This window comes from Poeciliopsis prolifica, unplaced genomic scaffold, assembly GCF_027474105.1.
Source record: "Poeciliopsis prolifica strain line A6 unplaced genomic scaffold, Auburn_PproV2 SCAFFOLD066, whole genome shotgun sequence".
In the NCBI taxonomy this organism is placed as follows: Eukaryota; Metazoa; Chordata; class Actinopteri; order Cyprinodontiformes; family Poeciliidae; genus Poeciliopsis; species Poeciliopsis prolifica.
This window is the reverse complement of record NW_026562441.1, coordinates 2,118,089-2,133,953: the sequence shown is the minus strand read 5'-3', so window position 1 is coordinate 2,133,953 and position 15,865 is coordinate 2,118,089. Positions and strand designations below refer to the sequence as shown.

The 15,865-nt window shown below is 44.8% G+C and overlaps 1 protein-coding gene across 1 annotated transcript; it reads right to left on the bottom strand.

Annotated features, from left to right (window-relative positions):
• Nucleotides 1–2,341: 2,341 nt before the first annotated feature.
• LOC129351458 (coiled-coil domain-containing protein 171-like) lies at nucleotides 2,342–15,793 on the bottom strand. The gene is given in 27 exon segments (XM_055020309.1): nucleotides 2,342–3,953; nucleotides 4,475–4,627; nucleotides 5,146–5,277; nucleotides 5,349–5,403; nucleotides 5,934–6,055; nucleotides 6,952–6,973; nucleotides 6,975–7,117; nucleotides 7,189–7,386; nucleotides 7,388–7,549; nucleotides 7,609–7,706; nucleotides 8,251–8,707; nucleotides 9,492–9,659; nucleotides 9,764–9,931; nucleotides 10,398–10,547; nucleotides 10,824–10,913; nucleotides 10,985–11,182; nucleotides 11,314–11,452; nucleotides 11,788–11,844; nucleotides 11,846–11,946; nucleotides 12,220–12,303; nucleotides 12,382–12,413; nucleotides 12,416–12,518; nucleotides 13,420–13,577; nucleotides 13,703–13,853; nucleotides 14,165–14,364; nucleotides 14,553–14,668; nucleotides 15,744–15,793. Coding segments are annotated over 27 exon segments (3,576 nt in total). The 5' UTR covers nucleotides 15,752–15,793; the 3' UTR covers nucleotides 2,342–3,842.
• Nucleotides 15,794–15,865: the final 72 nt, after the last annotated feature.

The following is a 15,865-nucleotide window of genomic DNA, read 5'->3' as shown; positions in this document are numbered from 1 at the left end:
GTCTCGGAGCGTCTCCAGACGAGGACGTGACCTGATGTTGATGTAAATCTGTGTCTCCACATAAAGGCTCCGTGTTGCTGCAGCAGCAGCAGGCGGAGCTGCAGCGCGTCTTTTAGTGTCACTGCGAGCCGCGGCGCCGCTTTGTTTCAGGATTATCCTCAGGAGGATTCAGGCGGCGTTCAGACTCCAACAGAGGAGGCTGCTGCCTCATCGCAAATTAAAGCCTAATCTGCTGCAGCGGCAGCTTGATGGGAGTGAACGCTTCCTGCTGAACCAGCAAATCTTCTCCGGAGAAAGAAGAAGAAAACAGCCAGGTGTCCCTGAGGGACTCCAAGAAACGACAGGAGAGCCAACGGCTCAGAGGGCCGCAGGCGAAACGCTACGGATGAAGGACGAGAAAAACTTCCACTTGAGGCATGAGCTTTAATCTTTATGACGGAGATTTAAGGGAAAAATTAAAGTATGAGAATAAAATGGTTTGAGAATAAAGTGGAAACAATACTGGAATAAAATCGCAATAATATGAGAATAAATATTAAGAATAAAGTTAAAATAACAGGTGGAGGTTCAGTTTATCTCATGTTACAATTTAAGACAAAATTGTTTCTGAGAGGAAAACATTTTTAACAAAACCAGTAAAAACTACTGATGGTTCCCAACATGTGAACTCACTTCATTAACTGATTGAACTCTGAACCAGTATAAACCAGTTTATACCAGTTTAAACCTGTTTGAACCAGTTTAGACCAGTATAAACCAGTTTAGACCAGTATAAACCAGTTTAGACCAGTATAAACCAGTTTAAGCCAGTATAAACCAGTTTAAACCAGTTTAGACCAGTATAAACCAGTTTAGACCAATATAAACCAGTTTAGACCAGTATAAACCAGTTTAGACCAGTATAAACCAGTTTAAACCAGTTTAGACCAGTATAAACCAGTTTAGACCAGTATAAACCAGTTTAAACCAGTTTAGACCAGTATAAACCAGTTTAAGCCAGTATAAACCAGTTTAAACAAGTTTAAACCAGTTTAGACCAGTATAAACCAGTTTAGACCAGTATAAACCAGTTTAAGCCAGTATAAACCAGTTTAAACCAGTTTAGACCAGTTTAAACCTGTTTAGACCAGTATAAACTAGTTTAAACCAGTGTAAATAAGGTTAGACCAGTAAACCAGTTTAACCAGTATAAACTAGTTTAAACCAGTTTAACCAGTATAAACTAGTTTAAACCAGTTTAGACCAGTATAAACCAGTTTAGCCAGTATAAACTAGTTTAAACCAGTTTAGACCAGTTTAGCCAGTATAAACTAGTTTACACCAGTTTAGACCAGTATAAACCAGTTTAGACCAGTAATAAACCAGTATAGACCAATATAAACCAGTATAAACCAGTTTAGACCAGTATAAACCAGTATAAACCAGTTTAGCCAGTATAAACTACTTTAAACCAGTTTAGACCAGTATAAACCAGTTTAAGCCAGTATAAACCAGTTTAGACTAGTTTAAACCAGTTTAGACAGTATAAACTAGTTTAAACCAGTTTAAACCAGTTTAGACCAGTATAAACCAGTTTAGACCAGTATAAACCAGTTTAGACCAGTTTAGACCAGTTTTTAAACCAATTTAGACCAGTATAAACCAGTTTAAACCAGTATAAACCAGTATAAACCAGTATAAACCAGTTTAGACCAGTATAAACCAGTTTAGCCAGTATAAACCAGTTTAAACCAATTTACCAGTATAAACCAGTTTAAACAGTATAAACCAGTTAAACCAGTATAAACCAGTTTAGACCAGCATAAACCAGTTTAGACCAGTATACACCAGTTTAGACCAGTATAAACCAGTTTAAACCAGTATAAACCAGTTTAAACCAGTTTAGACCAGTATAAACCAGTTTAGACCAGTATAAACCAGTTTAGACCAATATAAACCAGTATAAACCAGTTTAGACCAGTATAAACCAGTTTAGACCAGTATAAACCAGTTTAGACCAGTATAAACCAGTTTAGACCAGTATAAACCAGTTTAGACCAGTATAAACCAGTATAAACCAGTTTAGACCAGCATAAAACCAGTGTAAACCAGTATAAACCAGTTTAAACCAATTTAAACCAGTTTAGACCAGTATAAACCAGTTTAGATCAGTATAAACTAGTATAAACCAGTTTAGACCAGCATAAACCAGTGTAAACCAGTATAAACCAGTTTAAACCAATTTAAACCAGTTTAGACAGTATAAACCAGTTTAGACCAGTTTAGACAGTATACACCAGTTTAAACCAGTATAAACTGGTTTAAACCAGTCATCAGGTCCAGGTCTGACCTGAACCCTGGTTCTGTCGTCTGTTCCAGTTGCAGAATGCTGAGGTGAGTGATGCTCTGACTGGAGGAGACATGTTGAGGCTCCAGGGGAGGAAACGGGTTTCCAGCTGAGTCAGCGGCGCTGTGCGTGTCCCTCAGCAGCTGATGCGGCATCCTGGCCCGGAGCAGAGCGAGCGATGGGACCTTCGTCTGTCGTGAGCAGATCGTCTCATCTGGAGACGCGGCGGCGGCGGCTTGGGGCGCCGCGTCTGAGTGCTGACTCAGCAGAATCAAACGCTCCGACTTCAATCAGAAATAAATCCTGATCAGGTGGTTTGGTGTTTCCCTGAGGACTGGGAACGCTTCAGATGGATCTTAGGCTTCTCTGATGAAACTTTAACGGGAGTCCCGTTCAGTCCGGTTCCGTCCAACTCCAGTCCGTTTGCATAGAAAGTCCAGATCGTAAAAACAAAAAGTGAACTCTGACCCGTCTGGGTTCAGTTGAACTATAGTTTGCTTCAAATGCAAATGTGAACTCGAAGCGGACCGGAGACTTCTCCAAAAGCAGGAATTGAACCACAGTGCAGGGCATTCTGGGTAAATACAACCATGCTAGCCTAGCGCTAGCAGGAGAAAAACAGATAATCAGATCAATTGGTCCAATTGACGAGGATCAGGCAGAGGATCGTTTTACAAACACCAGGAGTTTCCCTGACTTTAAACCGTTTATTTCACAAAATGGCCGACTCAACCTCTGACACGGGATGACATGAGGAGGTGGGCGTGGCCTCTGGGTGAAAAGCTGCTTTCTGTTTGTCATCTGAAGTCTGAGAATTGATCAAGCTAAATATTGTTTGGGCTCTAGGGGGCGCCAACAACAGACGACACGTCCCAAACGTCAAAGCTGTGAGTTCAGAAACAATTTCTAACATTTTTATGGTCTAAAATTCAAATCATGACTAATGAAACTGATTATGGGTTTAATCAGACGCGGCCCGTCTGGGCTAGGGTCCGGGGTTAAAGGTTAGGGGTTAAAGGTTAGGGTCTGATAACCGCTCACGGCTTCTTTTCTCCATCCTGGTCATTTTTTTGTTTTTTAGGAGAATTTCATTTCTTGACTTTATTTCTTTCATTTCTATTCTCTTTATTATCTCAGCAGGTTTAAAAACTCAACAACTTCTCAAATATGTTTTATCTTTTTTGTTTTTTTCTTGTTTTGTGTCTTCCTGACTTTGTTTCATTCGTCTGTTTTTTCAGCTTCCTGTCTCTCCCAGAATTTGCCTTCTTTTCCTTTTTTACCCACTTTTCCCTTCTCATTTTGAATTAGGGATTCATTTGTTGTCGTCTGTTAATAAAAAATCGCATGAAGTTAAACTGACATTTAAATAACAGAAAGAGGTGAGAGTGAAATGTTTGGTTTTCTGGTACTGGAAGCAGGAACCTCCACAGGCTGATTCACGCTTCCTGGAGGCGAAACTTCCAGGTTGATCCCACATCAACCGAAAGCAGGAGCCAGTTTTTGTTCCAGCTTCCGATCAGAACAGTCGGGTCACATCTTCTCTAGAGACCGGCTTGTCAGAGAAGCCAGAGAGAGGAAGAAAGTCGCGTTTCTCCTCGTCGCCCTCCGGTCCAGCAAGAGCGTCCACCTCAAACAGAAACACCAACAGATTCTGACTCTTCATTCCAAACAGACTGGAAAATAAAAGGGCATCAACGCGGAACATGAATGAAGGTTTCTGTTTTCATATATTTAACAAGTTTGATGTCGTTGTTTAATCTGTCCAGGTGTTCAGGATAATAAAACCCTCTGGATGTGATTGACGTGGGAAAAAAAGAAACAAATTTAAAACTGATGTTCATGTGGGTAGAAATGAGTGAAAATTGTTCCAATAAGCCTAAAAAGCTGCAAAAATCAAATTCTAAGATGTTATTCCAAAACTGGTTAAAGTTGATCAATCTGATTAAAAATGAATTGTTCTGGAGAGGCTCTGGTAAAACGTGCAGCTATCAGGTTTCAGCTCAGATCTGAAAGCTTTTCTGTTTTTTAAACAGTGACGTGGGAAGCAAAGCCACTTCCTGTTGCCTGTTTAAATCAATAAAGATATAAAACCAAAGGTAAAAAGGAAGAACTAGTTCCTGAAGCTTCAGTTTGAAGGTGATGTCTTACGGGCATGAAGGCCAGGTTTTCCCGGAGGCAGGCGTCCTGCAGCTCGCCGCGCAGAGCGGTCACATGACTGTGGTGGGCGGAGACTTCCTGCTCCAGCCAGTCCATGCGGGAGCAGCAGGCCTGGTGGAGCTGCGAGACGGCGGACAGGAAGCTCTGCAGACGGAAAACGCAACGTGTTTACAAATCCAGGTTTTAACAAAAGCTTCATCTGGACAGTTTTACTGAAACTTCGCTGCATCCAAATTGTCTCATTTTAAATATAGCAAATGTTTTGAAACAAAAATACATTTATTCAATCGAGCCCACAGGAAAACAAGACGGCTTTATTTTACTATATCAAACATGCAAAATGTATTATGGTGTCGTATTACAGTGCAACGCCGAATATGTTGTTTGTAAGATTCTGGCAAAAACCAGAGAAATCTGGGAAATTTTCTAGAAAAAATATCTTATTTTTAGATTAATATCAGAAATTTTCTACAAGAACTTGGACACTTTTGAATTTCAAATTCAAACATTTTCTTTGAAATTATTTTCTAGAAGTGTCTAGAAAATAATTCCTAAGCTTTTGTCAGAAATGTTCGGCCCAAACACAACATGCTGAAAATCCCTGCAGGTTTTAGTTCTGTTATATATCTGGATTCTTTGGTTGGTAGTTTTCACGTTGCTACCTGACACGCCGCCACCTCAGGAGCTCCCATCAGGTGTTTCTCTTCGCTCATGTTCAGGTACTCCATGGTGAACAGCAGGGGGCGCCGCTGAGCGGGGGCAGAGTGCTGTGACAGGCCGAGACTCTCTCTGACCTGACAGAGTGCAGGAGTGTGTCACCGGCCGGGTTTCTCCAGGAAGTGTGTGAAGGTTTGGCTCTGCTCACCTGCTTGCAGCTCGACTCTGCAGCTTTGAGGCAGCGAACCACGAACTGCTGCCGCCTGGAAAAGCATCAGAAAACTCACTTTGGTTAAACTGATGGCGAGAATTGGCTTGTTTTCCACAGCGATTCTCCAAAACTATCACAGATAGGAACAAACATTTCCCCTCATGCTTTTCTCAAGACAACGACTTCTTGATAGTTTCTGCCTCCGGCCCTCGCACCGAGTCAGGATGCCTCTCAGGTCTCTGCTGTTAAAATCCATTTGTTCCTTTCCACTGTCGCCTCATGCTTGCTCAGGAGAACTTTATGCCAACTCCCCCAGCTGGCATAACAACCACATCAGACAAGACAATCCTCTCCTCCCCTCCCCTCCCCTCCCCTCCCCTCCCCTCCCCTCCCCTCCCCTCCCCTCCCCTCCCCTCCCCTCCCCTCCCCTCCCCTCCCTCCCCTCCCCTCCCCTCCCCTCCCCTCCCCTCTCCTCTCCTCTCCTCTCCTCTCCTCTCCTCTCCTCTCCTCTCCTCTCCTCTCCTCTCCTCCTCCTCTCCTCTCCTCTCCTCTCCTCTCCTCTCCTCTCCTCTCCTGTGTTACCTGAGTGCGTCCCTCAGCTGCTCCTCGGCTCTCTGTAGTTGCTGCTCCAGCTGCCTCTTCTCCTTCTGGACGCCTGCCAGCTGCTTACCCAGAATCCTCAGGGAGCTCTCTTTACGGCTCAGCTGATGGAGAAATGAGGCGACATTTAAAGGAGAAACGCTGACAGCTTCCTGAAGGTGGCGCTCTCTGATCTCTGCTCTAACAAACTCAGCAAGAAACATGTTCTTGTTGTGAATCCTTGCTCTAGTAAAGGCTGCAACTTCCTTTAAACTGATGTTTCTACCGGCAACGTCAAACGTCAAAGGGTGACACTTTGCAGATAAAAATATAATAAGTTCTCCACTGGAGCTGAAGAACGCAGTGAAGAAGCCATCAGATGGAAACTCTGCGATACACAACCAGATATTCCTCACATGGACGCTACGATCAGAGAACAAACAGCTGAAGTTGGTTTGTGAAAACGTCTTGCACATAGTTGCATAGCGCTGCTTCGCATGACTGAAAAAAGCTGATTTTTATTTATTTCATAATTTCCACCCAACCCGGTTCCTCCCGTACTCAGACCTGTGAACATGTTTCTTCATAAACGAGTCAAACAGAAAATCTTTTTTCTCCACACAGATCTGGTTACTTTGTTTTTCCACCAAGTAAAAAATACAGAGAATACTTTATAAATGTGCTGTAAATTAGACCAATTACGTCTCTTTAAAACAGAAACAAGTTCAGGGACGTTTCTTTGTATCGGATCCGAATCGACTGAAACTGAACCTCAGATATCAGAATCAGAGCATCATTAGTATCAATACTACACAGTATCGATACTACACAGTATCGATACTACACAGTATCAATACTACACAGTATCGATACTACACAGTATCGAAACAGCATAGGAAAAACACTCTGATAAGTAAATGTATTTCAAAAGTTACTGCTGATCTCAGAAACTACCCAGGATGTTAGGCGCTACCTGTTCTGCTCTCCCCCTGTTCTGCTCTCCACCTGTCTGGCTGCGTACCTGTTTGCTTTGGGCCAGTGTTCTGTTCCGAGGCCAGCTTGTCGACCCGGTGCTGCAGCAGCTGCAGCTGCCTGCTCTGCTCCTGGATCAGCTCCTGCGCCTCCTGCTCTCGGTTCAGGGAGAGCCTCAGCTCCTCGCAGGCGGTCTGGAATCGCTCCGTCGGAACCTGAGCACAGAAACACAACGTCAGACACGCAGCGGCTGTCTGAACAGAACCCAGTCCTCCTCCAAACTCACCATCAGAACCAGCTCCGCCCGCTCCTGCTGCAGCCCTTTCTTCAGGTGGGTCACCTCCAGCCGCAGGCTCCGCCTCTCCACCTCGGCGGAGTGCAGCCGTTGGCTGAAGAGCAGGAAGTGCTGCTGGAGGCCGGAGACCAGAGTCTGGCGGAGGGACATGAGGTCAGCGGAGAGAGAGGTTCTGCAGAACCAAAGTCCGAACCTCTACCTTCAGGGAGGAGCGCTCTGCCATCCGCTCAGCCGAACCGGAGGAAACACTGCGAGCTGATTGGTCCAGCAGCTGGTCCAGGAGGCGGGAGAACCCGGAGCGAGCGGCGGCCATGACATGAGCGGGGGAGGAGTCTGGAGAGAGAGGCGGGCTCTGAGGGGAGCTCCTGATTGGACGATAACTCACATAAACAGGATGGTTACCTGAGTCACCAGCGCCCCCTGCAGGTCGACCATGGAGGACAGAATGATGGTGGAGAGGCTTTTAGAGCGAAGCCAGCGAAACAAAACTCCTTCAGGAACTTCAGCTCCTGTCAAACAATGAAAACCTGCTTCTCATAAAATATTTATAAATATATATATTTTTATAGATCAACTGTCCCAGAATGATAATGTTGTTGTTTTGAAGCAATTTTTAACTAATATAATGGTAAAAATGCAAACTAAAGATCACTAAATTCACTAAAAGATCAATAAGTTTTAAATTCTAATGAATATAGAAACCTGAAACTGGGAGACAATTTAAACAAACAAAAACTAAAATTAAAATGAATTATGACGTTTTTGTAAACAAAATGTTTAGACTGAAAAACTTTATCATCCACACAGAAAAACATTAAATTATACAAATGAAATTATTGATCTTGTTCATGATGCAGTTAATTGATTTATTCCCACAGGTCTGGCTATGAATAATAAGAACTAAACTGAAACTAAACAATATTTAACTAATAATGAAAACAGCCAGCATATTGTAAAAACTACCTGAATCAGACAAATTGAGGCTCATAATGAAATAAAACTGAACTCTAATGAGAAACCCTGAAGTATTCACAGCCTGCGAGGTGAACTGACCCTTCCGGGCCGCCGTACGCGGCGCTCCACACACGCAGACGCTGCCGCCGCTCCTCTCCAGCCGCAGCAGCACCTCGCTCTCCTTCCTCAGAGCCGTCCACCGGTTCACCGCCATCACGGCGCCCGCGCCGCTCCTCCACCTCCTCCTCGCCCTCCTTCCGCGCTCCTCCTCTTCCTCCTCCTCCGTCCGCTCGCCGCCCAGCGCGTCGGCCAGCTTCCGGACCTCCAGCTCCAGCCGCTCCCGCTCGGCCAGCCGCCGGCCCAGGACCGCCTTCTGCTCGGACAGGGAGCGCACGCAGCCGCGGGCGTGCCTCAGGGCGCCCGCCAGCAGGGCGCAGGCCGCCGACAGGGACGACCACTCCCTCCGGCTCCGGGAGAGGTCGGAGGTCAGCGAGGAGCAGAGGCGCTCCAGGGAGCAGACGCGGTCCCTGTGGGCGTCACACTGAGAGCGACACATCTGCAGGAGACGACAAACAAGAGATTTATGATCAAATCAATATTCAGAACAATCAGATTATATCAGATGATTTCATTATTCTTATTGTTGTAGCTTCTAATTGATTTAATTAGTTTCTAATTTGTCCTAAAGTGTCAAGAAAACACAAATAAAATGTGTTATTATTCAACATGACGTAATGGTGGGCATTTATTGTCACATTATCATCACAATAATCAATAAATTAACTAATCGTATGATAAACTGAAACGAGCTCAATAATTTCCATTTGCATGAATTTAATGTTTTGCTCTTTTTGTTTTGGTTATTTTATTTATTTTGTGTTTTTGTTGAACGTTGGAATTTAATCTGCGGTTTTTGTCATGTAATTTGGGTTTTTTTTCTAGGCTAACTGACGTTTTTAATTAGCAAAGTCAAATTAAACAACAAACCGCAGAGAAATGATGACTGAATGCAGCCAGAGATTCTCAGAATGAGCAAAGATTAAACTAAATGTTTGGTTGTACAATGTTTGCATTAATTACATTTCAGACTTCCTGGACACCAAAATTTGACCAACCTTGCAGAAAATCCTGCGTTAGCAAAAAGCAACGTCAACTTCCTTCCATCAATCAGATTTTTGGGCTGAAATAATTTTCAGATGAAAAGTTTCTGCTGCAGGGAGACTCAGCTGACTGCACATCAGCTTCATCACACCTCCTGTGTGTGTGTGTGTGTGTGTGTGTGTGTGTGTGTGTGGGGGTGTGTGTGTGTGTGTGTGTGTGTGTGTGTGTGTGTGTGTTACCTGCAGCTGGTTCTGCAGCTGGTTGACGGTGTGTGTGTGCTGCTGGCTCCATGTCTCCTCTCTCCTCTTCATGTTTTCCTGCAGGCTAGTCAACACACACTCCTGGCTGCGCTTCAGCTCGCACACACACACACTCTTCTTCTCACAAACACTCTGCAGGTGAGCGATCTGCACAGAGAAGAAGAAACCGAACTGTTGAGCTGAAACGGTGAAAAGAAGCAAGAGAAAAATAATTTGGATCCGTTTTGTCTGGAATCCAGTTCCAGCTTCACCTTGTCCTTGGCCTGATGCAGGTCAGAGGTCATCTGCTCCACCTGCTCGCTGATGACATCACACAGCTCCCTCCAGGTGAAGTCTCCCAGAATGCCGTGGGGCGGCTGGGTGAGGACGCAGCCGGTCAGCAGGCGCTGGTTGAGGCGGTGCAGGAAGGCCAGGCGGACCTGAACACACAGAGAGTGAAAACTGATTCTGATGGAGCCGAGTTCAAAGGTCAGTCTGGTTTTAACAGGACCACACAAGAAAAAACTCACCAAAATAAAAGCACTCCACTTTAAATAATTTGGTGATTTTTTTTTAAATATTGATGAAAACGTGCTTGTTCCATTATTTAGGATTATTATCCTAGAACACTGAAAAAATGTATTTTATAAATTATATAATGTGCAAATATAACAAACTCTTTTGCTGTATTATTAAAAATGTGTCGACTGAAACCGAGATCCTGTATCTTATCAGATCGGATCCGTTCCTCCACAGGAAGCGGAACCGTTTCTCCGCAGGAAATGAAACCGTTCTTCCGCAGGAAGCAGAACCTTTCCTGTACAGGAAGCAGAACCGTTTCTCCGCAGGAAGTGGAACCGTTCCTCTGCAGGAAGTGGAACCGTTGCTGAACACTAAGTGAATCACCGCTGACTCCTTGTTGAACTCCTCTCTCATCTGTCGGATCTCCTTTCTGCTCTCCTCCTTCACTGTCTGCAGCTCCTCCTGCAGCGCTGCGTTCTGCATCGACCAATCAGAGGCCTCGTCCTGCAGCTGGCCCAGCGCCTGCTGCACCTCCTGGTGGACAGGGAGAAAAGTTCATCTTTAGCCTAAATGTTTGTCGTCTCCCTGAAACTTTAAAATATGTCTAGATCAGTGAAGTCCAACCAAAATCCTTTAAATCAGACTGAAAATTAATATCATCTGATTTTAATCCTCATTTTGACTAAAGAACTGACATAATAATGACAATCTGTTGTATTAAGGTAATTAAACCCGTAAAATGGTTTGGACCATAATTTGTTGCTCCAGAACCTCGTTATGTGGTCCAGTCAGAACCGACACCAGCCTTACACCAATTTGTTTCTGCTGCTCTGAGGTCAGCTGCTGGAGCAGCTGGTTCTCCTGGTGGAGCTTCTGGGTCGCCGCCAGCAGATCCTGGACCTGAAGGAGAAACGGAGATCAGGTTTCTGGGAGGAAGGCGGCGGGTTGCTCTGAGTGGACCCGTTCCAGACCTGGAGGGTGGTTTCCTCCAGTCTGTGCTGCTTGGTGCTCAGAGTGACCGCCAGCAGCTGCAGGATCTCAGTCGGACTCGGTTTCCCATCATGCTTTGCAGGTTGTGCTGTGCTTTGAGCCGTGGTGCCGAGCAGGGAGGTGATCTGCTGCAGGAAGCTGTGGAAGGCATCCTCTGTTTCAGAACGCTGCGCTACCGCCTGAACAGAGGAAAACATGGCCGCTTTAGAGCCAGGGGTTCTCAACATGGGGGTCGGGACCCCCATGGAGGACGCGAGACACCAGGTAGGGGGTCAGGTTGTCCAAACGTCTCCAATCTGCTCTCTGTTACCTGCTGCAGCAACAACTGCGTTTTGCCAAGTTGACTCTTCCCCTCCTCAAGCTTTTTGGAGAGGTCAGAGGTTGCCTTCCTCTCGGTTTCCAAGGCAACCGCCATCTCAGTCTTGCAGTGATTGAACTCTGTCTGCAGGCTGCATAAAGGCCAATGTGGAAAAAATGTTATGGAAATAAATATTTAACAGAAAGTAAAGGTGATAAACTGTTTAGAAATGAGGGATGACTGAGGACACCTAGCATAGCAGCATGTAGCCTAGCAGCATGTAGCCTAGCAGCAAGCAGCGTAGCACCATGTAGCCTAGCAGCAAGTAACATAGCAGTGTGTAGCATAGCAGCAGACCCTTACAGGTGGTATAGCAGCATAACTAATTAGCGTAGCCTAGCAGAGTGGTTTGGCAACATAGCAGAGCGACACAGCATAGCAGCATAGCACAGTAGCGTAGTGGTGCCTCCATGCTGCGGCGCTCACCGCTCCAGAGCGTGGTCAGTGTGACCCCTCCTCTCCCTCTCCAGGCTGTAAGCTCTCCAGCTCTCTGAAGTGCGTTCGCAGCATCTCCAGGTTGCACTGCGCCTCCTTCTGGCTGGACTGCTCCACTGCTACCGCTGCCTCCAGGTCCCGAACCTGCAGCTAGGGGCCACACAGAGGCAGTCAGACAGATAGGACGTCTATAAACCTCTGCATATAGTCTCTATGTACTGGAGTCTGTAATTAATGAATCACATTTTAACCTGAAACCACAAAAGAAGCAACATTTTTAATTCAACCATTTTTGCTGTTATTATTCAGGCAGTAGTTTAAAGCTTTTTAAGCTGCTTGTTTTATTGTGTTTCATGTTTCTGTTGCTACCAGAGGAAACCTTTTCCTCAATGACTGACACCAGCAGTCGTTTAACCTTCTGACCTCCAGGTTGCTCCTGGACTCCAGGTGAGCCGTTCTCTCCGCCTCCATGTTCGCCTCCAGATGCTTCACCTTCTCCTCTGCGATCTGGAGGACACCAAACATGATCCTCCATCTTTGTCATCCTCCATCTGCAGAGCGGCAGGAAGCGTCGGTCCGCCTCACCTCCTTCTCCCTGCCGCTCCTCTCCTGCAGCTCTTCAGCTCTTCGGCTAGCCGTCTGTTTTCCTCCGCCTCCTTCTGTCTCTCCCGCAGCAGGTCGGTCATTTTCCTCTCAGATGCCTCCACAGCCACCTGCTGGTCCTACAGAACAGAACCGACCGTCTGAACATAAGCAGCTAAATCCTGGATATTTTGGTCTCTACTAGAGTTACTTTTGTGGTTAAATTTTACGCCACAGCAGCTTCAAATGTTTTATGTTTCTGTCTCTTTGAGAGAATTTTCTGTTTAGAGCTAATGGTGTAAAAGTCAGTTCAGTTTTTGGTTTTCAGGGATTAGTAATGGTAGGAATGAAGTACATCCTTATGCAGACGACATCATGATTTAATATTATCTCTGTTGCCTGGATGTTGAGATGTTAACACCAACAATCTTCAGTCAGAGGCTTTTACAAATTTGCTGCAACACAATTTTTCCCAAGAAAACTGCAAAACAGAAGAAACATTGAGTTCCTTTAAATCAAGGCTAAAACTCACCAGTGTTATCTCTGATTAATAACTGGAACATTAACCAGCATATTCGACATGTTTTTGCTTTATAATTCAGATGAAGGCTTTGGATAAAATGCAACATTACTTGCTTGTTTCATAATTGCTGACTGCATTATGTTTTTATACCATAAAGCACTTTGAACCGACTTGTTCCTGAACAGCAGGACTGGTGTATTCTTCTTCTTCTACTACTACTACACTACTCAAAGTGGTTTGAGTTTCCTCTGCTTCCTGCACAGTGTGCTCTTTTTCTGACCTGGAGCAGTTGGTGCTGCTGCTGGTTTTCTGACCTGGAGCAGTTGGTGCTGCTGCTGGTTTTCTGACCTGGAGCAGTTGGTGCTGCTGCTGGTTTTCTGACCTGGAGCAGTTGGTGCTGCTGCTGGTTTTCTGACCTGGAGCAGTTGGTGCTGCTGCTGGTTTTCTGACCTGGAGCAGTTGGTGCTGCTGCTGGTTTTCTGACCTGGAGCAGTTGGTGCTGCTGCTGGTTTTCTGACCTGGAGCAGTTGGTGCAGCCGTTGATTTTCGGAGCTGAAGTTCTGGATCAGCTGGTCCCTTTCCTCCACCGCCTGCTGGTCGTCCTGCCTGGCCTGCTGGCTGACCTGCAGAGTTTTCCGCAGCTCTGCGATGGTCTGCTGCAGCTCTGCTGATTTCTCTGCAACATGAATAATAATAAACTGAACACAGTCAGAAGTGCTGCAGCATGTTTTCGATCATCTGAGCTGCAGAAGGTGTTGCTGTCCTCCACTTCTGTTCTCTTCCTTTGTTTAATTTGTTCACCTGTCAGAGCGGTTCTGTCCCGGTCGAGCTCGGCGACCCGGTTGCTCTCTCTGCGGCTGGCAGCGAGCTGGAACTGCAGCTTCGTTCGCTGAGCCTCACCGCGCTCCATGAAGGAGCGAAAACGGGCCACCTCCGCCTGCAGGAAACACACCTGAATACACACACACACATAAACCAATAATATAAATGTACAAACCTGATATTCTGGTAAATCACTGGAGGAAATGGACCCAGTAGCAGAGAAGTGATGATGTATGTAGGCTAAATAACAACCTACATGACCAACAATAAAATAAAATACTCACATTTTTCTTATTTTTCCTGCTTTTTCTGTGAAAATATTATTTTCACAGAAGGAACAGTAGAAATGATTTGTATAATATGAGTTTTCATGGTGGCAGAGTTCAGTTTTTGCTGATCTGTTATTCTTATCTCGGCCACTGGAGGGCGCTGCAGCCTCACCTCCTGGTTGTGGCGCACTGAAAGCTTCAGATTCTCCTTCTCCAGCTGGTTGAGCCTCCATCTGAGCTCTCTGGACTCCTGGCTGATGTCCCTCCTCTCTGAGGACGCGCTCCTCTCCCTTACAGTCCTCTTCATCACTCCTCCTCCGGCTCCTTCCTCTTCTCCTCCTCTTCCTCTCTCGCCTCCTGAAGGAAACACAAAGCTTATCATTACCTTATTATATATCCATTTTTCAATGACTAAGTAAAAATATTTTCAGATCAATGTTTGCTTGAATTAACTTGAATTGATCAATTTCAAATTAATTTTTTAGGTATTTTTTTTTTCTTTTCATCTGTTTTAAACATCTTCATTTTAACAGCAGTTTGTTGTGTATATTAATAAAGTCTGGGTTAATTTTGCCTTGGGGTCTTTGGTTCTCCTCTATGCTCTCTGGCTCCAGTCGGGCTTTCTGCTCCGATCCGCTGGTCTGCGCTGCATGTCTCCAACACAATTATTTTCCTTCTGCAGGCAAAATTTAAACAATAAGTGGAGTAAGTAGCGAAACTGTAAAAAAAAAAAAAAAAAAGTGAGATGCATAATGTTTTAAAAACCATCTCCACAGCAGGAGACTGTGTCCAGGCAGAAAAACATACTGTAAAGTAATTAAACACAACTGGGCTGCACAGCAAAAGGTCACAGGTTCAAATCCCAGCCTTATGCAACTTATAATTGTGCTATTATTGGTCTAAAATACATTTAAAATATAGATAAATCCTATTTATTGTAATCTGATTATCTAAAAGTCAAAATCAAAGTTCCCAGAGACACTTTGAATATAAAAATAATAATAAAATTGTCACTAACAGCGGGGTTTAGATAGTTACGTTAACCTCCCTGTGGGACTGTACTATTTGTGTGTTTTTTGTCTGTTTTTCCCCTGGTGTGGTTAGTGATATCCAGGATGAACAGATCCAGTGGCCATCAGCTGAAATGCTCCAGTTTTCCCTCCCAGAGGACTGACTGACTCCATGTTGATGTTGTTGCTGCAACCTCTGAGACCCAGACGGCACGGGATTGGCTGAGGCTGCCGTTACCTTGGCAACAGACTGCCAACTTCGAACGTCTCTCTGCAACGATCTCCATTTAAAAAACTGCGCTATAAGAATTAATCACTTTATAACTCTGGTTGTGGAATAGATATATTAAAAAGAGACTAATCTACTGAAGGTTTCTGATCCGCTGTTTAATTCGGCGATAATAACGAGTTTCAATGCGGTCGCCATTTTTACCTGAAGGCTAATCACTGCGCTCCTGAACGGTTCTATGTACCACGAATAAATCTCAACATGTTAACTTTAATAATAGCTTTTCTAACACTTCCAGTTGTAACATGACATCAAATAAATGTATATACTTGAATTAAGAAGTGGTGATAAGGTGAAGTGAAACGACAACACAAAGTTTTCGTGGATGTTTGGAACATTAAACCGCCTTTTTAGCTGCTATCGCCTTTTACAACCATAAAACCGCCTCATGTCTATTAACATTAACGACACACATCATAACTCAGCCCCTGTAAGCCGTAAGAAACACTTACTGTAACATTCAGCTCGGGACGGTTTGAAACTCACGCCATCTTTGGCGTCCTTACGTCATTTCCGTATGAACGCGTTCTTTGTCAGAGCGGCCAATCAGGCGCGACCAAATTGTTGCCTTGTT